The sequence below is a fragment of the Macaca fascicularis genome, chromosome 14, assembly GCF_037993035.2.
Source record: "Macaca fascicularis isolate 582-1 chromosome 14, T2T-MFA8v1.1".
NCBI classification, from domain to species: Eukaryota; Metazoa; Chordata; class Mammalia; order Primates; family Cercopithecidae; genus Macaca; species Macaca fascicularis.
The window spans coordinates 127,081,133-127,107,856 of NC_088388.1; the positions used below are offsets into that span (position 1 = coordinate 127,081,133).

General features: G+C 42.4%; 1 protein-coding gene across 10 annotated transcripts in view; it reads right to left on the reverse strand.

Moving 5' to 3' along the window:
• ETS1 (ETS proto-oncogene 1, transcription factor) overlaps positions 1 to 26,724 on the reverse strand; it is a 168,179-nt gene that overhangs the window by 102,033 nt on the left and 39,422 nt on the right. For 2 of the 10 annotated variants that reach the window (XM_074015622.1, XM_045370780.3), the window contains exon 1: positions 25,516 to 25,586. Coding sequence is in view for 8 of the 10 variants with exons in the window: in XM_065529213.2 (XP_065385285.1) it covers positions 11,223 to 11,308 (86 nt within the window). In the remaining 2 variants the exon portion in view is untranslated. Of the gene's footprint in view, positions 1 to 11,222; positions 11,309 to 14,012; positions 14,205 to 25,515; positions 25,587 to 26,724 lie in introns of those variants that run through there. The other 8 variants (XM_045370778.3, XM_065529215.2, XM_015435938.4 and 5 more) reach the window with 8 other exon arrangements.

The following is a 26,724-nucleotide window of genomic DNA, read 5'->3' on the forward strand; positions in this document are numbered from 1 at the left end:
CGAGGGTAAGGAGTAAAACTTCAAGCCGGAGGGCAGGGTAAGACCACAGTGTAGAGAACCATGCAGGCCAAACAGGAATCTGGTGTCAGGAGAGAGCCACTAGAGGCTGTGCTGGAGGCCTGGGACATGGTGAAGCAATGCCTTCAAGAAAGACCTATTTGATGGTGCTGAGTAGGACAGATGGGGCAGGGCAAGAAGGCGAGGAGGCTGACACAGGTCAGGAGCAGAGCCTTGCTGAGCCACATTGGGAAAAATCAGTAACACTCTTCCTGACTTTATTTAAAATTTTGATTTTTTTCATAATAATGTTTGCATTAATTCTGATTTTTAAAAGATATTACATTAAGATATTGCTCAACTTGACTACTGAGTTTGGGGGCACCCCATGTGGGTGCCTCACTCACCTCACTGTGGTCCAGTCCTGAAGAAAGAGGTGGGCCACGGGTGTTGAGGTGAAGAGGAAATAAGAAATATTGGATGTGTTTTAAAGGAAAAATCGACATGATTTTATGACTGACTGGTCATAGGAGATAAAGAGAGGAAAATCCAAGATGCTACTTAGATTGCTTATGTTTATGTAGTGAAAATGGTGAATCTAGGGGACATAAATAAGAAGAGTGGAAGACAATGTCGCCTTTGGTTGAGTTCAGATGGAGTGATGGCAACTTGGTGGAGGGTCCCTAAGGAGAATGCACCATGGGAGAAGACAGGAAAGAGTCAAGCTAGATCTAGCAGCAAAAAGGATGGAGTTAGAGCACAGCTCAAGGAAAATGGCAGTCAGGACAACAAGGGCAAGAATCGAAAGTGGATCTGTAAAGCTGCTGACAGTTAAGAGGAGAAACAAGGGGGGAAAAAGCACAAGGAAGTACTGGTTGAAGACGTAGGAGGAAAAACAAGCAAGAGTACAGGATCATGGAAGCCAAGAGCAGAGCTTTAAGCACCGGGGGTGGTGAACAAGAGGCCACTAAGAAAAGGGTGGTCTCGGCCAGACACGGTGGCTCACACCTATAATCCCAGCACTTTGGGAGGCCAACATGGGCGGATCACAAGGTCGGGAGTTCAAGACCAGCCTGGCCGACAAGGTGAAACCCCGTCTCTACTACAAGTACAAAATTAGCCGGGTGTGGTGGTGGATGCCTATAATCCCAGCTACTGGGGAGGCTGAAGCAGGAGAATCATTTGAACCCAGAAGGCAGAGGTTGCAGTGAGCCGAGATCGTGCCATTGCACTCCAGCCTGGGTGACAGTGCGAGACTCCATCTCAAAAAAGAGAAAAGAAAAGAAAAGGGTGGTCCCCAGGCAGCCATGGAGCAAGGGGTTCCCGTGGGCATCTTAGGAAAACACACACCTCTTCTCTGCTCGTCACACCTTGTGCTGAGCCGTGGAGGAAACAGCATGGCTCTCCCTGTCCTCTTGGAAAGAGGCTACCAGGGGACACGAGCCCACAGCCTCAATGCTCCACCCATCTAATCCTGGGAATGAAATGAAGCCCCAGAAGTCTGGCAACTAGTTGGTCAGTGGACACACCTTGGTCCTGCTCTGCTCTGAGGTGAGCCAGCCCCACAGCTACCACCTGGGTCGACCACCACCACCATTCCTGCAAGGAAGCGCTCATTGGTTTGTGACTGTTCCCCAGCACCACTTCCCAATGCTTCAGAGTCAGGAACTTGGACCTTGCTAGCCCATTCCCTCCTCCACTGCCCATGGTCATCTCCCTGGAACTGCCTATTCACCTGTCCCCTCCAACCACTCACATCTTAAAGCCATTCCTTTTGCTCATAGCTTTCCCCCTCTCCGCCCCCCAAAGTCCCCCAAAATTGAAAAAAAAAAAAGGAGAATATTTTTACAACAGCAAATCATGAACACGAGGAGTCTGTGTCTGTGGAGTGGGTGATCTAGTCTTTCGGTCAGCTTCTGTCCGTAGCAGAACATCTTCAATGTCCACATGCGGTGAGTAACTCCCTCGTTGCTCACCTTCGGTATGTGTTACTTGGAGCCTAAACTCCATAGGAGCAAATCTGTCTTTTCCTTGCTTGACTTCAGAATCCTAGGGCTTAGCCTTAGTACAGGGCCATAAACACGTAAGACACAATAGATATTTCTAGATGCTAGTGCTTTCTAAAAATGCTTTAAACTCAGAAGCAAGGCTGAGTCAACACTGGGTGGATGGGCACTGTGATTTGCACCATGGAGATAACTTTGTATTATTTTTCTAGGAATGTCAGAGATGCTCATGCACTTTAACAGAAAGACACAAGACTAGAAATCAAGCATCCTAGGGGTTCAAGTCCTGCTCTATATTTAAGGAGCTGTGTAACCTCCAGGCTGTTCCTTAACCTCTCTGAACCTTTGCTTCCTAAGGAGGTCGGCCTCCATGATCTCCAAGTTCCTCGACAACTCTGTGTCATTTTTGCTGATCCATCCACATTCTTTCTCCTGACCTTATGACAGACAACCTTCATTGGATAAACAGCCACACCACGGTGGGCAAGCCTGGAAAGCCTAAACTTATCAGAGTCATCATGTGGGTCTATGACATACAATGTGCCCTTGAAATGCAGGAAAGGCCTTACATTGTTTGTCTTCATTCTCTCCCGAAGCCCCGCTCCAACAGTTTTGTCACCATCTGCCCACGTTTCAGTAGAGAACAGTGAAGCCCAGGAAGAATCTTGCTACTGAACAGTTGTAGGGGCTCTTACCTGCCAGGTGCTCAGGTAAAGTGTGTGCAATACCTAGGCCATTTCTCTGCTTAAACCCTTCCTCCTAGTTGCATGTAGTCACCCTTATGCGACTCCACACACTTCTGATAAAGTCTGGACTTCCTCATCCTCAAAAGACACTTTAGCACCTCCGTACCCTGCCAGCCCCTCTACGGATGGACCGTTTGGCAATGGTGAGGAACAGTTTTGGTCAGAGCGTATTTGGCCTCAGAAGGACACGGGCAAGGGTGTGGTTTCTGGGCACATCTGTTCAGAGGGCACGTTTGTTCTGCTCTCTTGAGAGGCAAAAGGGAAGGAGGCAAACAGAACCACTCCCCAGCTCTCCGGAGTTTGCTGATCAAGCCTGAGGGTGGTGAGGGGGTGCAGCCACCAGGAGAAGCAGGAACAGACAAAATAGGAAACTCTCAAAGGCAGTTTAATTTTAGACTCAAGGCCAGGAAATTCTTTTTAAAACAATAAGAGTAATGGGCTTGGGCCTTGGTGAAAGTGCAGGCCTGACACACTGCAGGTTTCTGCAGAAAAAAGTCTGAAGCCCAGAGGGTTGTAGGGAAGGGGATGTCTAATTACGCTCTTAATGCAAAGCTGTGCTGGCTTCCCTAGGGACCCCCTGGGGAAGCACACAAAGTCAGAGGTGGTGCAGCCAACACCAGCACTACATCTCATACCAGCCTGAGACCAGGACAGCATCCACTCACAGCCAACACTCACTGAAACAGGCTGAAGGACAGGGAGGGGGTGGGACTTGAGGCCACAGTCCTGGGGGCCTGCAGTTGACACTCTCTTGCTGAGAGGTTTTAGGTGAGAGGCATTTGGCAGCTTCTAGATCTGCAGGTTTCAGGTTGCCCCTCGCTTAGCATGAAGCCTTCAGACGCCCAGTGGTACCATGGGTGACAGCTTTAGGCATCTTGTGGTATGGAGATGGAGGCTGAGGCTGACTCAAAACCTTGTTACGGACACGGTTGGTAGAATTTGCCATGGCCAGAAGACTATCCAGTAATTTCAATTTGCTGAGCAATCTGCACAATGGAGTTTGGGTTTTTTTGTTTGTTTTTGTTTTCCTGGAATCAGGAAAAACTAAGTTTTCATAAACAAGGCATATAAATACATGAATGAAAATACGTTATAAGTTCTTACATATCACCAAATATCTAATTAATTAATTAATTATTTAAACGTGTTTGTAAAGAGTTGCTATGGATGTGTCCCCCAAATTTATATGTTGAAGTGTAAAACACCAGTGTGGTAATAGTAACAGGCGGAGGCATTCTGAGGTGAGTAAGTTGTCGGGGCAAAGCACTCAAGGATGGACTAGGGCCCTTTAAAAGGACTTGAAGGAGTGGGTTTGGCTGCTTCGCACCCTTTCACCACTGAGGACACAGCGTTCATCCCCTCCAGAGGATGCAGCAAGAAGGTTCCATCTTGGAAGCTGAGACAGGACTCTCAGCAGACACAGAGCCTGCCAATGCCTTCGTCTTGAACGTTCCAGCATCCAGAACTGTGAGCAATACATTTCTATTCTTTTTGAATTACCCAATCTCAGGTATTTTGTTATAGCAGCACTAATGGACCAAGACAGGAGTGCTATAACAAAATACCAGAGGAAACTCCAGTAATTCATTTAACCTCTTAGGATCTTAATTTCCTGATATTGCAAGATGGTCTTTACATTGCGGTCTGACTCTGAAATTCTCTAGTTTGTGATGATTGAACCTAGTTTAGCTTAGAGAAGCCCCACATTCCAAGATGCTGGAAAAATATAGGTTATTTTCTTTTTTCCTTCAATTTCTATGACAACCACTAAGAGTTACGAGCATAAATAATTTTCCTAAACATTATGTGTCAGCAGTCTCATTCCCACTTAGTTTTTAAATTTCTTTTTGTGGATTCCCACTTCTCTAGTCCCAAATAATTTGCCCATTGCTCTCCAGGATTCCCAGAGAGAAGGAAAGGGTGCCTGCACTAGGCTTCATGGCAGCAAGCACACTCACTGCACAAGAAGTGCAGGGACAGCACAGTGACCCTTCTGTGAACACATCCAGTGGCTGGAGTCTGGAGGCCTACGGGCTGGAAGTGAGTGTGCCAACAGCCAGAGCCCTGGGTAAGAAGGGAACTGCATCCCAAGGAGGCCCAATTAAACTGCAATTACTCAAGATAAGAAAACCAGGTCTGTTTACACAATGGGGTTGTAAACCACCAGCCATGACAAGAGAACTTTGATCTGGTGGCAAGGGAGCTGTTTCTCATGCAGGGCAGTGATGAAACAAGGAGGTTTCCCAATGAGGATGTCTCCATCTTCACCCCAGTAGCCCCATCTTCTTCTGGCAACACCCTTGTATGGACAAGTGGAAATCCTCGCCCCTTCCAGCCCCAGTATCCATCTAACACAATAAAAAAGTCCAGAACAGAAAGAGATGAGATAGTGACTAAAAGGAAAAGGGAATTGATGGAGGTCATCTTTGTGGAGGCGCTTGACACGCATGTTCTCACTGAATCGTCACAGTGACCTTCCACGTACCTTATACTATGCCTGTTTTACAGATGAAGACACTGAGGCTCAGAGGGAGTAAGTAATTTGCCCAAGATCAAATAGCTAAAGACCACCAGAGAGAATTTAATCCAGGCCTTTCTGATTCTAAAGTCCAAGTGCTTTCCACTAGAATTTGGCTGGGATCCATTCCACAGCTGCCTGGACCAGGAGGAAAGGCTCTATGTCATGTCTGGTGTCAAGGAGACCGTGTACGGTGGGTCGGCTTCTGCCTCACCAGAGGGCCTGACGGCAGAAATAGAGTTCTGTGTAACAGTCAACCAGTCGATCAATCAATTATAGAAGGAAGAAAGAAAATGTACAAAAGAGGAATTGCCCAAAAGTCTCTGTGACAGGGAGCTGTTCTGAGGGCCGTGGTGAATTTGGAGCTCTTTTTCTGCAATGCACTTAGCTAAGCCTCATGGCTCAGCAGGACTACCCTCAGCAGGACTACCCTCTATGCTGGCACCAACTAGAGATTCAGCTGACCCCCAGGTACCCAAGTCCCACTGGAACTGCACAGGAAGGATGGAGGCCAATGCCCAGAGCTGGCAATGACTGACAGCCTCCCTGGGATACCTCCCAAGGTGACATCCAGCATGAACTCAGGCTTATTTCCAGTGCGCTTTTCATTCAGTGCTCATATGTCTGCAATATCCTTGGTTTCATACTATTTTATTCTGTACAATGAAAGAAATTAAGTGTCTAATAATTGGGATCCCATTTATACAACTCTGAAGGCTTTCATGGCATAAATTCACAAGTCAAAAAACAGCCTTTTGTTGGACAGTTTCTGAACCCCTGTTTTCATTCAAAAAACATAGGGACCATGTTTTAAGAGAAACACATTTGATCTAGGGAGAGCGACAGAGTGGCAAGTTTTTTATTTTTTCATTTTTGTTTTTGTTTTTTTTGAGACAGAGTCTCACTCTGTTGCTCAGGCTGGAGTGTAGTGGTGCGATCTCGGCTCACTGCAACCTCCGCCTCCTGGGTGCAAGCGATTCTCCTGTCTCAGCCTCCTGAGTAGCTGGAATTACAGGCGCCTTATACCACACCCAGCTAATTTTTTGTATTTTTAGTAGAGACGGGGTTTTATCATGTTGGCCAGGCTGGTTTAGAACTCCTGACCTCAGGTAATCCACCCATCTTGGCCTCCCAAAGTGCTGGGATTATAGGCGTGAACCACCGCGGCCAACCAAGAGTGGGGAGTTTTTAATAGTTACTTCACCCTCGAATTACCAGGGATGTCCCCTAAGCCCAGAGTCTTATCATAGGATATTCTGGCACTTGGGGATACGCAGTTAGCCTCTCAGGCATAGGTGCTTTCCCTGAGGCCGAGCACAGTGGGCCACTCCTGCCTGAGCATGTTGTTCAAAGTCAGTGGCTCTGGGAGGAGGTGAGTGGTCAGTTCCTTTCCTCTGTATAGTCCAAGGTGTTTCCTAAAGCCCGCATGGCCAAATGGGTCACTAATCCCCCAAGAACTCCTCCGCACATCCTCCCTGCCGGTGAGGCAGCCCAGGCTGGGCCATGTTCAGCCAAAACTTAGAGCAGCCCAGCCCGCTCATTACCGCCACTCTCAGCGGGGCCAGCACAGTGCTGTGAAGGGGAGAATGACGCATGAGAGGACAAAAGTACTGGGCTTGCAAGGGACTTCCAGGCTCGCAGAGGGCTTGGGCTTGCAGAGGCAGCATAACAGGAAGGAGCGCTTCCTCCTCATGCATGAAAGGGTCCCTGACACAGCCCATAGAAGTACCTGGAAAGGTCATCCCTCCCACACAATGGCCAGACGACTTCCCAGAGTGTTGTTTCTCCACCTCCCCACTGTGACATCACCTCATTCACTACGGCCTCCCAAAGCGCTGACCTTACACACGGGGAAAACGTGAGTCCTGCTTTTGAGAAACTGACCCTGAGGCAGAGAATGTGAATTCTGTGCAAAACCGTGATTACCTGAGGCCAGCATGGATTTTAACCATTGTGACTCCCGTGATTTCCAAGCATTCTTCCACAGCAAATGACCAGATAACGTTAATGTGACCTCTAATTTACAAGCAAGGACTGCCAGACTTAGTTATCTTTAGGCGCTAGAAAATAGTGACATCCTATATTAGAAGATACTGTTTATTGGCCAACTAATGCAGCCTGCTAAATAAGAGCCCCTCGGAGCAGGAACGCAGTCTCACTTTCTTTTGTTAGATTTCCCTTTCTAAGGCAATAATTTACTAGTAACCAAGACCTGCTTAGAGCAGTCTGTACACACAGTCCCATTCTGCTCTCAAGCTTGACCTGTGGCTACTCTAGACCAGGTTTCTCAACCTCAGCACCATCAGAATTTGGGGCTGGATAATTGTTTATCATAGGGGGCTGTCTTGTGTACTACTGGATGTTTACTTACATCCCTGGCTCCTACTCTCTGAGGCCAGGAGCACACCCTAAATTTTAACAAGGAGACAAGTCTCCAGGCATTGTCAAATATCCCTTTGTGGGGTAAAATCACCCCCTACTGAAAACCCCACTACTCTCACGGTTTTCTTTTCACTCTGAATTTACCATACATGGGACAGAGTTTCTTTTCTTTCTTTTGCTTTCTTTCTTTCTGTTTTTTTTTTCTTTTGGTGTGTCAGACTAACTAAATCAGAGACTAGGGCACCAGGTAGGAGGACTTGGATTATTGGATTAAGCACTATGGGTTGAGCTCTAGACAGGGAGGCTCCAAAAGAACTGAGAAGACGCTGGTTGCCTGGGGCTCTGACTGTCTTATCTAGGAAAGTTAATGAAGCCGTGCTCACCCCTCCAGGGTATCTTAGTTTGCAACTGAATGTGAGGTTTGTTTGCTGATGTCTCTAGCGCCAGTGTCCTAAGGTTATATTTTGTAGACAATTTACAGATACTCTGTTTATTACAGCCCAGTCTAAAGTTAGAGGTTATGGTTTGAGTTGGTTTATTGAACTTGAGTTGATACTAATAAGTGTTATTTACTTCTTAATTTTTATTAGAGAAAGAGTATGTGAAAAAATTAAAGGGCTTCGTTGCCTGCTCTGGAAGGTGGCCTAAATCGTTTCAGGGACAGAGAAACTGAGGCCCAGAGAGAAGTTAGGACTGCAGGTGCAAGAAACAATAATCCAGCAGCTCTTTTGGGCAACCTTCTGCTTTCACTCAAGCAACTTCGAACTTTGTAGTGAAAAGGATCTCACACGTTAATGTTTTTCAGATATGGCTGTCATGGGTGGGCGTAAATGGATTATTTGGTTGGAAACCAATGGAAACCATTCAGAATTTATTTAAAATATCCAGGGTGTTCAATTGCAGGGAGGTGTCTTTAGTTGAAATTATGCACTTAGAGTTATTTGATTTGGGGTTTTTTTATTCCCCTACAATTTTGAGATACCCTGTCCAGGATAACATTATATTATATCTGCAACTTTTATACTTATAATAGGCTTTTTATTTCAGTATCTAAGTACATATTTGTGTGGTCTTTCTTTCTTTCTCTCTTTCTCTCTTTCTTTCTTTCTTTGACGAAGTGTCGCTCTGTCACCCAGGCTGGAGTGTGCAATGGCACAATTTCAGCTCACTGAAACCTCCACCTCCTGGGTTCAAGTGATTCTCATGCCTCAGCCTCCTGAGTAGCTGGGATTACAGGCATGTGCCACCACACCCAGCTTATTTTTTTCTTTTCTTTTTTTGTATTTTTAGTAGAAACGGGATTTCATCATGTTGGCCAGGCTGGTCTCAAACTCCTGGCCTCAAGTGATCTGCCTGCCTCAGCCTCCCAAAGTGCCAGGATTACAGGTGTGAGCCACTGAGCCCAGCCATGGCATTTCATTCTTAGCCAAGATATTAATCTGTTTTAATTTGATTATAATACCTGTAAATAGAATTAACATGGACTGGCTTTTAAATCTTGTTTTTCAAGTCAATGGCACATTTTGCTCTGAAATCACAATATCCTTATTTATTTTAGCAAATCTCTACAATATTATCTTTAAGGAAATTTTAATGTCATTTGTGTTAACCTTAAATGATGACCTCTATGTGAGAAACAGGAGGAGGAGCCCTTCTCTGGCAACTTCTTCAGCCCTCTATATGATCTTAAGCTCCAAGTCCTTTGGCAATCGCTACTAAGCAAACTTGAGTAACTCCTTGCCTGGACTTGTCGTGTAGTGGAGTGTTGGGGAGGGGGCAGTTTAAACATATTTCTGACGTATACTATTGTCTAAAACCTTTTTCTGATTCTAATTTTTTGTCTTAGTAAATGGTGCTTACATGAACACAGAAGCCATTTTAAAAAGAAGACAAATGTGGTAAAAACAGCTACTGAAAAGGGATGCCTCAATCACCCTTAAAATGTGCCTTTTCCCTTGAACATAAAATAGCTACGGAGAGATTTTTTTTTTTTTTTAATGCCAAAAAAACAACTTCAAACAATTCAGGTCTTTTAATATACAATTACAGTGAGAGGTCATAGTTAACTATGTGTCATAGTTAACTTTAACCAGTGTTAAAAACTATACAGAATCTCTGGCAAGACAGAGTCAAAGACAAGTCAGAAATGAGTTCGTGTTTATTGGTGTTAATTCAGACCCATAAATGTACTTGGAAAAGTTAATAATAATAATAACAATATAATAAACGTTTTTGTGGCTGGGCTCAGTGCCTCACGCCTGTAATCCCAGCACTTTGGGAGGCCGAGGTAGGTGGATCACCTGAGGTCAGGAGTTTGAGACCAGCCTGGCCAACATGGTGAAACTCTGTCTCTACTAAAAATACAAAAAAGTAGCTGGGTGTGGTGACAGGCACCTGTAATCCCAGTCACTCGGGAGGCTGAGGCAGGAGAATTGCTTGAACCTGGGAGGCACAGGTTGCAGTGAGCAGAGATTGCACCACTGCACTCCAGCCTGGGCAACAGAGCCAGACTCCATCTCAAAGAAAGATCACTTGAGGTCAGGAGTTCGAGACCAGCCTGGTCAACATGGTGAAACCCCTTCTCTACCAAAAATACAAAAATTAGCCAGGCATGGTGGTGCAGGTCTGTAATCCCAGCTACTCGGGAGGCTAAGGCAGGAGAATCGCTTGAACCCAGAAGGTGGAGGTAGTAGTGAGCCAAGATTGTGCCACTGCACTCCAGCCTGGGTGATAGAGGACGACTCTGTCTCAAAAAAAAAGAAAAAGAAAGAAAAGAAAAAAGAAAAAGAAAAAAAATAAATAAAACAAACTTAGCTGTCTGTATTTTGCTATAAGTATATAAAAAATTTCAACATTTATGATGGCTATCTTTGGATAAAAACATAACAGAATTTAGAAAGAAAAATTAATGACACAGTTGCTGATATTAGTTACTTTTAACATTGGAAGTGATCAGTGACAACATTATAAGATCCCTCACACAATACATTTTTGAGAAATTTGTCAAAGCATTTCCCTTGATCAGCATATAGCTCGGGCAAGGGTCTTCTCACCTATGGACAATAAACTTTATCCAGTCCTATTTTAAAATTTCTTTGTCCCCTCTTATTCTAGGAGTTATGAAATTTTCCCATAAACTTATTGTCATATTCCATTTTCACTTTTAAAGTCTGTGATTAGAAAACTTGCATTATTGACTTTTTATGTCTGAGGTCAAAAATAAGTTAAATTATCATATGTATAGGAATAAGGTACATCAATATGTAAAACATCTTCATCAAATGAACTGTGCAGTGAAAATCAACTGGCTTTAAATGTTCATCATATTTGAGTCATTTCTCTCAAACTCAAACATACTAAAACTTCTTCAGCAAATTCATCAGTATTTGGTTTTCTTTTACATGCTGATAAAATCATAGATAATCTTACAATTGAGTAAGATTCAAAGCTGATTCAAACCCTGGAGTTCAGGTTTCTGGCTTCTCTGTCTACTGGCAGTCAGGATACAGGAAGTACGGGGAGGAGGGGAGAAGGTTGCGTGGGCAAAGGGGCGGGGAAGGGGCCACCACTCACCACCACCACTGCAGGACGAGCCGCTGAGTAGGGGACAGGGCTGCTCCCAGCAGAATCCACAAAGTAGCTCATCCTGCTCTCAGCACCTGTGTGAGAGAAGGCGTTCACTGAGCCTCTGGATGCTCACAGGTTTGTGGACTAGAATCCCCAAGGAGGACATGAACCTTAGAACTAAGAGTCTCCTTAGGAACCAACCAGTTCACTTCTTTGCGTGGCAGGGAAAACAATGGAAATTCAGAAAGATAAAGTGACTAACTCCTGGCACCGGTAAGAGCAGACCTCAGACAGAACCAGTCCCCTGGTTGCAAGGTAACGTGGGTAACAGATCATGTCTGCACACTGCAGACAACAAGCAGCAAACCAGTGCACAAGAGGCACATTTTTGTAGGGTTTCTGGGCAGGAACAAGTTTTTGTGTGTCTCCCCGACCCACAGCCAGGCCTGGCACATAAGTAGACATACAATACATAGTTGGGGCATAAATTAATTGATAAAGGAATAAACAAAGAAAGGATTGGAGAAGGGAAGGATGGAAAAAGCTCTCCTGAAGAGGTATGTTACCCAGTACCCCAAGAAACAGATAAACAGAGAAACCCTGCAAAAGGGATTGAACATTATTCATCTTGAAAAAAGGAGGAGAGCTATTAAAATAACTCTTGTTGAGAGCTATTTTCTACATTGGAAGTCTGAGTGACTAGAATGCTTGAGCAATTTTCTGGCTGAAGGGATTTTCCAGCTAGCTACTGGTCATCGTTATATATCGAACATCTCTGTTGACCTAAATACTTTCGAAAGTGCATTACACACTTTCATAAACGTTATACTATGCATTTAAAAAGTCATTCTTGAATAATCTCGAAGATTAAATTCGTAGGCATACCACTCAGAGGCCAAATTCTTATTGTTAGGAAGTGACGCTTTAACTTCACTGCTTTCCAGTTCGTATTTGGCTGCCTTTTCCTTAATTCTTAACATTTAAAGCAATTGATACATTTCAAGAAACATTGAGTACTAAGAAATGTCTTATGTTCAATTTGCAGTTTGGTTCACCATCTTGATCCCTTCTTTCATATGAAATATATTTAAATGTTTAAATGATATAGTTAAACAGGCTTGGCAACATAAAACTATACTGCCTGAGAGCTACAACCACAAAACTACTAATATCATATGGTTAAGGGATGTAAGCTACAAACCTCCTGAAGACATATCTTATCCTAGAACTACGCCTTGTGTTTTTTAACGAAAACTTTGCCTTTTTCTTATGTCTTTTCTTCCAAATGCAGTCAAAATAACATTAATTTTTAAAAATTAACTAAGGGTCTGGATAGCTAGACTATGTTAATCAAGATTTTGTCCTTTAGTTTTTCAGGAAATTGATCTCTGCTACAGCAAAGCCAGGAAGAGCTCCTCAGTGGTGAAGCTGAATAGTAGGAAAAGGTCAAAATACCCTAGGCCGGGGACATTGTTAACATCTGCATCAGGGGTCACTATTCAGTGTTTGTTTCCAAGAACAGTGAGTACCTATGATGGGTCTGACTCTGTACTAGGCACTGAGCATGAAACTAAGAGTAAGATGCATGTCACATGGTTTAGGTCGGCCTGTCCTGACCATACACTGTGAGGATCATCTCACTGAGCTCCATGGCTCCTTTTCCACCAAAGCATTCCTCATTTTCACTCTTAGAATCAAGTTTTAAAGTCCTGATGAATCATCATCAAACCCTATATCCCACTTCAAAGTTTTTGATCTACTTTGAGATCTTTGGATGAGACATAAAAGTTAACAACATTGATTGTGTCATACTGACAATGGCTTAACCACAATCAAATTCCCTAGGGAAATGTTGATCATCCCTCCAGGGTCCTGCAGGGCAACTAATACCTTTTAGAAATTAGTACTTTTTGGAATTCCCCCCAGTGATGTGGGAATGCTGTTTCACGTAAACATTCATCCCTCTGATTTCCTCCAGAAAAAAAGCCCCAAGGATCTCCTGAGTCCTCACGGACCTCAGGAGATTACAGTAGTCTCCCCTTACCCAAATAGGTTTTGTTCCAAAACCCTCCAGTGGAGACCTGAAACCTCAGATAGTACAGAACCCCATACATACTATGCGTTTTCCTATGCATACACACCTATGATAAAGTTTAACTTATACATTAGATGTAGTAAGGGATTAACAATAACTAGTACAGGAATAGAACAATTATAACAATACACCGTGATAAAAGTTATTGAATGTGGTTTCTCTCTGTCTCTCAAAATATCTTACTGTACTGTACTCACCTATTTTCAAACCTTGGTCAAGGGAGAGTAACTGAAACCTCGGAAAGCAAAACCACAGATAAGGGAGTACGATTGTATTCATCCAACAATCATGTAATAGGTGTCCTTTGTTAGTGACCTGTTTATTCATTTGGTAAATAATCACTGTGCACCTACTATGTGCCAGGCACGGCCTTGAGCACTTGAAACACACCAGTAAACAAAGATTCCTGACCTCATGGCCCTTAGATTCTATCCGACTGGGGAAGAAGCTGAGAAAGACAGGGTCCGTATCTTCAGGCAGCGGAACCGACAGGCTCACATATAACCATAGCATAACGTGATGAGTAGTTGGCCAACAATATGGAAAAAGAAATAGGAAGCAGTCAGTTCTGCTGGGTGCAGTGAATAGGAAATTGTGAAGGATTGCATAGAGCAAGGTGTAACCACATGGCCCTATAAATCATCCCTAGAGTCCCACAAGCGGCAAAGGACCTTCACCTTTCAAATGTCTGTTTTACTTACATATTTGTAAGAGAAAGGACTTTTGGAATTGGCAGCCACATCCTGAAGCCCAGCTCAAAGACACCAAGGGTTTCTGTCTGCCGGCCAGACAACACTCCCCCTCATAGCAACACTCCTGGAAAAGGGTTCAGTGGAAATATGTTTTCTCTTCTCATTGACAGAGTGAGGGAGGAAAGCTCTGGCCCAACATCTGGTGCACTCTGTGCTGGACTGTATTCTTGAAGCTATGACTGTATGAATGACACTTCCCTTGGGGAAAAGCCCTTTGCCCAGAGAGGAAACTGACAAGAGGGAGTTGCCAGGGCTCTCAAGGGCTCTCGTCTCAGGAAATAACTCTGGGACAGAAATGGATTGCTGCTTTATTATTTTTTTGGAGAAAGAAAAAAAGAACCCGCCCTTTTTCCACTTGTAGATTGTGACACAGAACAGCTGCTAGAGACGTAAACCTTCTCAGAAGAAGTAAATGAAGTGTTTAGGTGGTTTTTTTTTAGTAGTGTTTGTTTTTTCTTTTCTTTTTTGGCTTTTTGGCAAAAGAGAATTCCCTCCCACATGACAACTGCTTGAACATCAGCTGCACCAACATTTTTCTTAGCGTTGCGCACATTTATTGGATAAATACAAAGCAACCGTGGCATCTGAAGATTTACTCGCCAGCCAAGAAGCATCCATGAGACCTGTTTGGGTGCAAAAATGATTTGGACGCTTGGTAACAGAGGGTCTTGCAGAGCTGAGTTTATTTTTCTTGAAAAGGACCTGCGCCACATGAGCCGCAGGATAAGTGGGTCGGAATGGGGCTGCCCTGCTCTGGACTGTGGCTTGCTGTGCCCCCCATGCTCCCTCCCACCTCTACAGCCCCATCTCGCCGTGCCCCCTGCAACCTCCACTGCAACATGGAACTCTATTGTTTTCTTAGGCATGCGGTGCCATGTCTCACGCCCCTGCCCTTCTCGTGTTCCCCCCTCTGCTAGGAATGCCCACCCACCCTCAAGATGAGTGAACCCTGCCTCCTCTGGGTTTTAGGCTCAGCTCAGAGGTTATTGCAGCCTGGAATCCTTCCTGAGCCACCCTTCACCCCAGCCAGGGCTAGCGGCTCCTTGTCCATGTTCCCAGAGTGTATTTCTATCACGGTGCGTATCACATTGTTTTATAACCATCTGTTTCTGTTTGTCTCTCCTGCTAAATTCTGAGCTACTCGAAGGCAGGCACCATGCCTTTTCATTTTTTTGTCTTCAGCACTTAAGACAGACCATGGGGCATAATGGAAACTCATTGTTTTTTAAATCAGTGAATGAATAAATGAATGAATTGGTCTCACAAGACTAAAAATGTAAGAGGTAGATCAGATGTGAATATATTTATTCCTCAAAATAGAGAATCTGAATAGATTGCAGGTCTAGATAAAGAACCACTTGAAATAATCCATTTGCTTCATGATCCGTTTCTAAGGGAAAACCGTTTCCTTCTATTCACATAGCTATTCAATGCCACCTCATCTAAGAAGGCTTTTCCCATCACCGCATATGAGTAGCAGTACCTTTCTCCCGACTCTGACACCTAGGTGTTTGTGCATTATCTTCTCCAAAGTCCACTCTGTTAGAATTTAAGCTTCCCCAGAGAGGAGATTTAGTTCATTTCTTCACTCCAGATCCCTGGACCCTAGTCTGGTGTTGGAAAGTAACTGGCACATAGATAACTGCTAAATAAAATAGTGTAAGTTGGAAAACTTGTACAATCTCTTTTCGTGTAAGCCCCTCTTTTTATACATGAGGAGGAAGACAGGCGATGCTGCTAATTGGCCAAGCTGAGACCAGACTCCCGGTCTTCAGCCTCCTCCTGTGCTTAGAGAAGGTGCTTCTCTAGACCCTCTGTTACCAAGTGTCCAAATCATTTTTGCACCCAAACAGGTCTCATGGATGCTTCTTGGCTGGGGAGTAAATCTTCAGATGCCACGGTTGCTTGGTACTTATGCAATAAATGTGTGCAATACTAAGAAAAATGTTGGTGCTGCTGATGTTCAAACAGTTGTCACGTGGGAGGGAATTCTCTTCTGCCAAAAAACCAAAAAAAAAAAAAAAAAGAGAGAGAGAGAAGATGCTTCTCTAAGCACCCTCGTCACCCTGGATGGCAGGGACAGAAACAAGCACGTGATGGAGAAGACAAAAAAGTCAACACTTTGGCTTACCTGGGTGTCTCATGTCCAAAAAATCACTTTAAAACTGTGGTTCTGTTTGATTCTCCAGAATTCTATTCTTCATAGAGCAAGTGACCACTTCTCCAACTTTCTACCCTCCCCAAGCTGGCAACCCGGCCGGGACCTGTAGGATGTCACTGTTTTTCACCCGGGGCTTGCCAGGGCAGGGCAGGTTGAGAGAGACACAGAATAAACGAAAAATTACGGAGGAGAGGGACGGTTCAGGCCAAGGCAGCAGAAGATCAAGAAATCCCAAAGAGGCCAGGCTTGAACCAAGGCTGAATCCAGTTCACATCAACTCTGACCCTGCTTGGCTGTATTTCTAGATAACTTTGACATCAGTTAAGCCTTTTTCATTTGGGGTTATGTATTCCTAAAAGAAAAACTATGCCTTTAGGTAAATACCAAGTAAATTACCCTTAAATATTTTTCTTTTGAAAAAAAATTCTTTTGAAATTAATTGTTTTTGTCAAGCTAATACAATGTTACCGCAAAAATTAAAATACAAAGAAGTCACAGATGGATATTAGAATCACCTGAAACCTCAGCATGTAGAGATAATTACACTAATAATTTGTTCAATATTCTTATGAGTATTTTTTAATGTATCTAAACGAACATAGATGTCACACACACACGTGATTACAATTTTACCTTCATGAGATTATTCTCCACATGCTCTTTTGTAACCTGCTTTGTTCACTGACATTTAACATAATGCTATGGATATTTTTCTCTGTTGATAAATGTGGCTCTCTATCCTAAAGATGACGACTGCCAAGTATTCTATTGTATGTATGTATCATACTTTTAACGAGCCTCTTATTATTGTATAATTAATTTGTCCCCAATTCTTTGTCATTATAAAAATTCCTAAAATATTTTACGTTCCCACTAAATGCCGAAAAGGAGCATTTTGGGGACAAAGAAAATGTGCATTCCGTATTTGAATACATATTGACTAACTGCATTCCATAATAGACAAGCCAAAATTAGACTCCCACTGACAAAGGCATCGTGTTTTAAATTTCAACTTGCCCTCTGGTCTTCATGTTAGCTTCATAGGCAAGGAATTATGGTTAAAACATATCCTGGATATGAAGATGGCACATGGGGTATTCAAAATCACAATAAAGCTGTGGCAGAAAATGTAGATTTCTCCCCACCACGCCTCGCCCCAGCCTTTCCTCTTTGAAAGCTATGCAAAATTTGAATAAATTTCCAATGAGCATTTATCCTAATGTCAATAATTTAGGATTCCTATCAATACAAACAAAAAGCATGTCCTTTTGGCTTGGAATACAGGTTTGGCTTCCAGGGCCGGCCCCGTTGGCTCATGCCTATAATTCCAGCACTTTGGGAGGCCAAGGCCAGTAGACTACCTGAGGTCAGGAGTTCAAGAGCAGCCTGACAAACATAGTGAAACTCCATCTCCACTAAAAGTACAAAATTAGCCAGGTGTGGTGGTGCATGCCTGTAATCCCAGCTACTTGGGAGGCTAAGGCAGAAGAATCATTTACCCTGGGAGGCAGAGGTTGCAGTAAGCTGAGATGTTGCCATTGCACTCCTGCCTGGGCAACAAGAGCAAAACTCCATTGCAAAAAAAAAAGAATTTGGCTTCCAAAAGAACTAGCCATGTAAAGAAAACCTGCTCCAAACAACAGCGCTTTTGCCAAACTAAAGGCAACACCTGGGTTACCAAGGCAACATCTTTAATCTACAACGTATAGACTTTTAATTTATTTTTTCTGAATACTCTGGAAATGTATTTTTGAAGACTCAGCGTATCTCCTCTTTCAGGAAGCTTTCCCCTCCCCCCTACCCTCTTTGACAATTGCATGTACCTCCTTGATGCCCCTCTGTGGGATTACTGTAACAATGTAACAAAGTTCATGACACTTCCCGTATCTATGCCTGTTTCTGCTCCTGCATGATGAGTAACTTGAGAGTAAGGATGGTGTCTTTTCGGATGACACATAGTAGCCATGCAACAAGTGTCTGTTTACTAAGTGAGGAAAAGTACCTAAAGTACTTGAAACAGAGTTGGTGTGTACAATCCTTGTGCATCCTGAGCTTATCCAAGAGAGTGAAGGTATCGTTTGGACATTAAAAAAACCAAAATTATCCCTATGATGAAGTGTGTCCTTGTGTGACCCCGAGGTTAGGCTTCTCAAGCATCAACTACAAGCAAGATGGCACTTTTCTCTAAACTGAAGGATGTACCAGATTGATGAGTTCATCTATACTCCTTCAGTGTGTTCTTTCTGATTCTCGTGAGTAGCCCACGTATTTCTCAAATCATTTGAGTAGATGTCTTCCCTGACCTGTCACTGTAACAAAAGCTCTCAAGTCCAATTCTCTAAGAACTCAAGTTTAAGATCCATCATACCTAGGAAAGCTGAACATTCCTCACTCCCCATGGATATTTTGTGGTTACAACACGTAGAAAAGAAGAAGGATTAGAAGAACTGAAGATGGTTTTTCTGTCTCACTACTAAATCTATAAGAACCTCATTTGCTTGACTAAGTAATCCAACATTACAGTAGTAGTAAATATTCCTTCTTATTTTAAGTAGCCAGCACTGACAAATGAAGGCAGTGTTCCGAATTATGGGCTACTGGCTTCTGTGTCTTAAGCTAAGTGCATTTATTCTTTCACTAAGGTCACAGAGCAGCAACTCACAGTACAATTAACATCTCAGTCTTTGTTTCTTCCCAACTTCACTATAATTATTCCCCCAACCCTTGCTTAAATGGAAATGAGTCATATCCATCTCCTATTTCTCTAAAAATAACTCATCTCCTAATTAAGCATAACACTTTCAAGTCCTACATGAATTGACATAGCTCAATGAATCCTTCTTAGAATATTAAAATGAACTCATGTCATTATAATTTTAAAGAGTATATTGTTTTACCCTTCGTTGAGGAGTAGCTCACTACTGTCTCCTGAAAAAGAGAAGGACTAGAAGATGTTTTACGCTGGTATACCACAGCAGTTAAGAAATAAGGAATGCTTCATGGAATATTTTATGCATTTCCCTCTCAGTGGAAACAAATCCCTCACCATACAGTACTGAAACGGCATTGTCAACAATGGACAGAAAGGTCTTGCTTCTCCTAGGCATCAAGGAAATACATTAAAACCTGCCAACTCTTAGGTCTAGGAATCTAAGAAAATGCCAATTCTAGTCTCTGAAACCTTTGAAATACTAACAATCTAGTTTTCTAGCCAATCATGCTTCTGTCAGAACATCTTCCTGAAGATCAAAGGTGGTATTCAATACACTGCCTTACAGTAAAAGTGGCCATAGCCTGTGTACAAACGCTATGCTATGTCAGGGAAGGCAAATCCTGTATTTTACCACGAAATTCAACAAGTGATCACACTTGGCCTTAGGATGTAGTCCTGAGACAGGAGCATGGTAAGTACTCATAAATAACTGAATAAATAAATGAGGATTGTGCTTTACTTAGAACCTCAAAACGAAAAAGGAATAAGCTGGAGGAATAATGTAAAGTACTCTGTGCTTCACAAGAATGGTTGTAGTAGAGGCCATGAAATAAGAGATTATTTTCCAAGTCAAACGCAAAGAAGGGCCACAAGATTAAAAATGTCAACTCTAACCCAATGATTGCTGCCAATGAAACCTCTGAAGAGCCTAGAATTTTAAAGAATCACATTTTGACTCTTAGCCTGTGAAGCATGTCAGACATAATCCAGAGTTTAGACTTGGTTCTGGCTCTAAAGGAATTCTCAACAAAACTGAGAGGCACCATAAATAGAGAGAGATTTTATTAAGAACAATGAGAAGGGACTGGATAGTTGCAATAATACCCGTTTAAAATTGAACTAAAAGATACCAGCTGCCTTAGATCTCTCAAATCCAGCAAGCAACTTCTTGGACTATGTCTGATTGTGATTTTCATGGTGGAGTTTCATTTGTTTTATTACCCAAATTGTAAGGTTCCAATTTCTCAGTATAAGGCTAAACAGCTTGCTAGCATTCTTATATAAAGAAGGATTGTATAAATCCAATGAATTTTGGAGTTGGAAAACATTCATCAATCTTCTCATTTATTTCAATGAACTGAGGCCCAAGAGGTTACGTGCTTAGCAGTGATCAAGAACCCTGGAGTTACACACTATGGGTGAACATAGAACTGCTTGCTGAGTGCATGGCCATGAGCAAACTTCTTAACCTCACAGTCAGTTTCCTCAACTATAACATGCAGATAATAATACCAACCCTTTCAGGATTATAGAGGAGGATTATAACAAAACACAAATACTTAGCAGCATGCTGTATACATAGTAAAAATGGTCAATAAATAATAATTGTTATTATTGCTATTTTATCAATAGTACCTGGCAATTAGTAAGCATTACTAAATGCTTACTAATAAATGCTTACTAATAATAATTAATAAATAATAAATGCTTACTAATGTTACTAATTAGTAACACTACTGATTTACATTAATTACTTTTTTCTACTGCCCAACGTGGCAGAGGTTATTTAAGTGTTAGAGCTAGAACACGGATAGCTAAATCCCTCATCTCTTTTTCTAAAGACTTGTATTCAAGTCATGAAAACAGGATTCTCTTTCATAATCATAGGTTGAGTAGCATTAGTCAAGAATTTTGCAGGAGAAAAGAGCCACAATTTCTGTTTAATGGTAGTCTGTTTGTACCATTGTTATGCATAAAACCAAGAAGTAAGCATTTTTCTTACACTGGGGAACTAACTCATTGAAAGATTGCATAGCACAAATGGCGAAATATTGCAGCTTCCTGAGTTAAACCAACATCTTTTTGATATAATGTCAATCTTTTGTGGAGTAACGCTTTAGAAACTAGATACAAATATAAGGAAGTAGTAAAGCGCTGTGGATAATAGTGCACAATTTCTTGTTTGTTCATTTTTTTTGTTTTTGCAGTTTCGTTTGTCTCTTTCTGCTTTTTCTTTAGAGCAGTGCCTCCCAACCTGTAATGTGCATGTGAATCAGCCAGGGATCCTGTTACAATGCAGTCTGCTGCAGTAGGTCTGAGGTCTGGCCAGACATTCCACATTTCTAACAGGCTCCCACGTGGTGCTGATGCCGCAGGTCAAAGGACTTCACTGTGAGTAGCAAGGCAGCGCTGGACTAACTTGGTTAAACTCATGAGTGATTATAACAAGGTAGGTGTTCAGGAGGCAGAGCCCAAGGAGGAACAGGCAAGATTTCTGTGCCAAGGCTGAGCAGATGCTGATAACCTCAGGTGCAATACAAACCCGGCTGGGGAGAACTGAGTAACTCAGGACCTGTCGGTGTCTCAGGAGCCCTGTGCCAGATGCACATCTGCCAAGGCTTCTTGCTCTTCCTAAGAAGACATGGTTCTAGTTATTTGGTCCCTTTGATCAAGAAACTGGCAATGGTGCTCTCTTCCATCGACAGGAGTCATTTGGATTAAGGATTACCAGAGGTACCAAGAGATAATTTCAAAGAGTTATTTGCATTTTATGTTTTTTTTTACAATTGTAAAAGACTCAAATGTTTTGGAAACTTTTTGTACATTGTTTTGCAAACTTTTATGCATATGGAATTATTTCAAAGTGAAAAGTTATTTTTTAAATCTCTAAAAAGAATAAATCTCTTTTAAATCTCTAAAAAGACTAAAACTCTGGAGTTTTCTACCTTTCTACATCTCTTGAAAATGTATATTTTTTTTCCTCCCCATTGAAAATATTTTCCTGACATTTGCACTAAATGTTTGTTGCTTACTCTCATGCTAGTAAGTACTACCCAGTCTGTTCCCTCTGAGTTCTGAAGGCAGCACCAACACTTGATCACGGGAATATGAAATCTATCCTCTTTTGAGAAAAAGACAGATGAGAAACATCCTTCCCTCACTGCTCTAGATACCATTTTTTTCCTACCGAAACTCCCAAAGCATGTATAGATTATACTACACCACTTAATAATTATATTGTCTTTCATGTTTATCCTCTTTTCTAGTAAAGATAATTGTGTTAATTTTTAAAATGGAGCTTACATATTGCTTATTCTGTATCTGGCACAGTCTCCAGCACAAGGCCGGGCATGGAGTAGAAATAAAACTGATATTTGTCACAGAAGGGATTGACTGACTTACCCAGGAAACTAGGCCTGGGTAGCCTTTCTTCAAAGTCAGTATCTTCATAACAATGAATCAGTAATCCACAGATACCACTTCAGAAAACAGGCTTAATCCAGGGTTCTCCGAGACAAAGCAAATCAGTCTAAGCAGAAAAATCTATCCTAAATGTGTGTAAGTGTCTCAGAGTTACTTAGATTCCTATGACATGCAGTTCCAGTCACAAGCTCTGGGTTCACATTCCACTGGCTCTAATCAGGGTTCACCATGAGTTAAGGTGGTCATATGACTGTGCCTCAGAGTTTCCACCTGGTTAATGGGGATGACAAGAGTGGAGTGCCCACCTCAAAACTTCATTGTAGATGAAATGAAGTGTCTCTGCAAAGCACCTAGCAAGGATGTTGGAACATATACTAAGTGCTCAGTAAACATTAGGGCTGAGTATCCTTCCTTAGGTGAAATGAAGAAAAATGGGTATGATAACCAGAGAATCATCTAAATTAAAAGGTGGAGTCCGATAAGCTATACTTTCAATACAGCAGGGATAAAGGAGATGAGGAAAGAAAAAGTAAGTTATGTCTTCACATCTAATTTTCCCCAGGATTGAAGAGATTTGCCTGAAATGCCACTAAGTTGCTGCATACCACATTAATTTTGCTCAAATGCTATATACTTTATAATGTCCATAATGAAGAAAGAAAGGGAGGAAAGGGAAGGAGGAGGAGAGAGAGAGAGAAGAAGAAGAAGAAAGGAGGAGAGAGAAAAGAAGAGAAGGAAAAGAAGGAAGGAAAGAAGGAAGGAAGAAAGGAAGGAAGGAAGGAAGGAGAAAGAAAGAAAGAAAGAAAGAAAGAAAGAAAGAAAGAAAGAAAGAAAGAAAGAAAGAAAGAAAGAAAGAGAGAAAGAAAGAAAGAGAGAAAGGAAGGAGAGAGGAAAGAAAGAAGGAAAAGAAAAGAACGATTGAAAGGGAGGGAAGAAGGAAGGAAGAAAGGAAGGAAGGAAAGAAGGAGGGAAGGAAGGAGGGGAGGAAGGAAGGAAGGAAGGAAGGAAGGAAGGAAGGAAGGAAGGAAGGAAGGAAGGAAAGGATGTCTCAGCTTGTGGGATGTAATCATTCTCTTCTGCTGTTTGATGTGAACAGTTGGGAATTTTGAACCGGTAATTAGAGAACAGATCCATTCACCAATAAATAAAATCACAAGGTATGTCAGAACCTCAGTTATCAGTAAGAAATTCACCAGTGCAATCAAAGAGAGAAATGTGTTATTTGTTTGCACAGTGTTTTGCCTTCTGCCTCACCCTCCCCTAGGTGAGAGGACCTGCACTCACACACCCAGTTTGTTGCAGTATTTATTCAGACATTCCTTGACCTCGTGGCACTATGATTTTTCATAGCCCTATGCTGTTTACTTCGATTCTCTCATCTTTGTAAACCAGGCAGGGCGCAAATGATCGTTCGCCTTTTAGAGATGAAGGGAAAGAGACACAGTCACGTTCAATCCCTGTTCGCTGCTACAAAGCTAATCACTGACACAATCCAAGTGCACAGCCACTTTCCCTACCCTGACCCAGTGCTGGTTCAAGTTCTGACCCTACTTGCCTTTGAACTCCATTATCATCTGGGACCAGCCACTGACCCAAGTCCATGCTCTGCCTTGTTCTCCAGGGCCACAGACTGCCAGATGCCAAAGGATCCCACCCCTCTACCAGCTTCCCCCGGGCTCTGCCTCAGGACATCCTTTCACAGCCAGCAACCAGCACCTCCGTGTAAGAAGCCTGCCAGGCAAAGATGCCTGCTTCATAATCAGGCTCTCGGCTTGGCTTCCCACATCCTCAGCAGCGGAACCAGGACGGAAGAGGCTGCATGACTGCCTGAACTGTTTGTTATTTCACTACTGAGTTGGCAAGGATGGAAGTAGTTGATTTACAATTAGAAGCAGCACGCTTCTTCAAATATTAATATTAATAACTGCACTACCGAACACATGAAAAGACCTTTTCATCTTCAAAGCACTTTGCAGACATTAACTCATTAGCTCTCCCTTCCCTCCATTCAGGAACAACAGGTGAGCAAGACTCTCAACAGCAACAGTGGCCACCCTGCCGCCCTCGTGCACAGCCCGCAGCCCCTGAAGAAAAAGGGTTTTCTCTTTGGATAAAAAAGGCCCCGCAATCCAAAACCACAACTGATGAAAGAGTTATAGTATCAGTAATTTTACAAATCAAATGGAGCTGCCGCGAGGTATCATTTTAGAATCGTTATTTCCGGCTGTTTAACAAATACCTCTTTTCTCAGTTGCATAGCAGTGGTCTAAAGTAAGAAGGAAAATGGCCTTGAGATTAAAAACAAAAACTTACCCAAAAGGTAATAAGGAAATCCTGCAATAGAATGCATTGATTTCATTGACCCAGCACCTTTTCAAGTTTGCCCAAAGCAAACGCTACTTTAAAAGTTGGTAACAGAGACCTTTAACCACGGATGAGAAGTAACATACAAAGTGTCATGGCCAGATAAAATCACTGGAGGGAGAGGAATTGCCGTGGACATCTCCTGCCACTGAGTCCAGCTCTACCGTGGCGAGAAGAAATACCTCCCTAACTCTGAGACAACCCCAGCCCACACCCACACCACGTCTCAACAACAGACTTAAGAACTTGTAGATCCTTGAACGTCTGCAAGTCAGTTCCAAGACAGAGAAAAACACCAAACAGGCTAGTTTGGCTTGCAAGATTCAAACCTGTAGCAATTTCCTCTCTATTAAAAGCAATTCATTAAGCTACTAGGGGGGAAAAGAGTAAAACCATAGGTTTACTAGGAGTTAAAGAGAAAAAAAAGAAATTTCTGTGTTTAACTACAGCTTTATTTCTTTGGAAGTGCTCCAATTTGGAAAAAAAAAAAAATCGGGGTTTCTGACAAGTAATCTACGGGTATCTAAAACGTGCATGGTTTTGCTTCTATGAAGCAGGGAACATTTTTAAAAACATAGTCTTGTGTTCAGACTATTCTGACAAGGTTAGGAAGTATTTTTGAAAATTGTTGTTAAGCAATTAAATGGGAATACAGAAAGATGTGAAAAGAGAAAGAGAAAACTCACTTGTATCCTGAATGTCTCTATCGACTTTTTAATTCCGCAGAAATTTTTTTTAAAGCAGGAAAAGGAAAATGGACTGAAAAGTTTTAGGCAGAGACTGACACACACCTCACTTACTACTTTGCCGGAGAGCAGATCCTGAGTGAGCTTCCCTCAAAGTCTGTGGTCTCTTTCCAACTACCTGCGGGAATCCTCTGCTCAGTAGCTTAAGAGGATGCAAAGACCATAATGTTTCTAATAGTGCTGCCTCCTTAAATTGGGGGGGTGTGGTCAAGCCAGGGAAAGCTGGAAAAAAGGCAGTCTTCCTCTTGCGCCTGGCATCAGGACAGCAGCCACTGGGACAGGCGCAGCAGTCTAGGTGGAAAGCAGTGTTTATTGATGGTGACGGCACCAAACCACACCTTATTTTCTATTCTTCAAATTACACTTCAACTGAATATAACTCAGCCTTGGAGAGTAACAGGGAGGCAGATGAGCAAAAGGGAACTAGCTCAGTGGGATAACACTGTATCTCACCTTATCATTTGCTGATGCATTTAGTCTCTACTGAATATGTAAATATTCATGCTTCGTGTTCCTTGACTTTCTCAATGGAGCCCCCATTTACCTAGGCAAGGGCTCAGGTGAGGGAAAGGGATTGCTTTAGAAACAGATCTGGAGACTGTCAGCAAACAGGACGTCCACCACCCAGTCACCTGCTCAGGCTTCCCGTTTCTCTCTAATAAGTTGATGTGAAATGTGATATTTTCTAAAGAAAATAAAGTAATTTTGTGGAAGAGAGCTGACTGGATGGGGACTTGTGATTTCTGAAAAGTAAAGCTAAAATCCCTTTTTCATGTAAGTCTGGTTTTAGGCAATCTCTAAAATAAGGCTACCTTTAGCAGCCCTGACTCATGGTCTGTGGTGTAGGAATGAAAGGGCAGAAGTGTTCATACATTTCTCATTTAGGGAAAATGTAAACAATATGAAAATCTTACATCTGTCCTAAGTGAAAATACATAGCATCTTTTATTCACATATTCAGGACTATGGTAAGAATGTTACAGCATAATCTCATTTCTATGAATGGAGTTATTGCAATTCTTTTTTTGAAAAGTCAGTATTTGGCTGCTTAATCTAAGACTTTTATCCTAAAAGCTTCCATCTTCTTTGAGTAGGAGGCGGGAGTTAAGATTTGTCATAGTTGGCTTCTTTCTCTTTTTAATGAAGATACAAATTTTGAAAATCCATGAAAATCTAATAACTGTCATTTGGAGCAACATCATCATCAGCCTTCATTGTATAAAGCTGGCAATGCAGTTAAGATGACATTGTAAG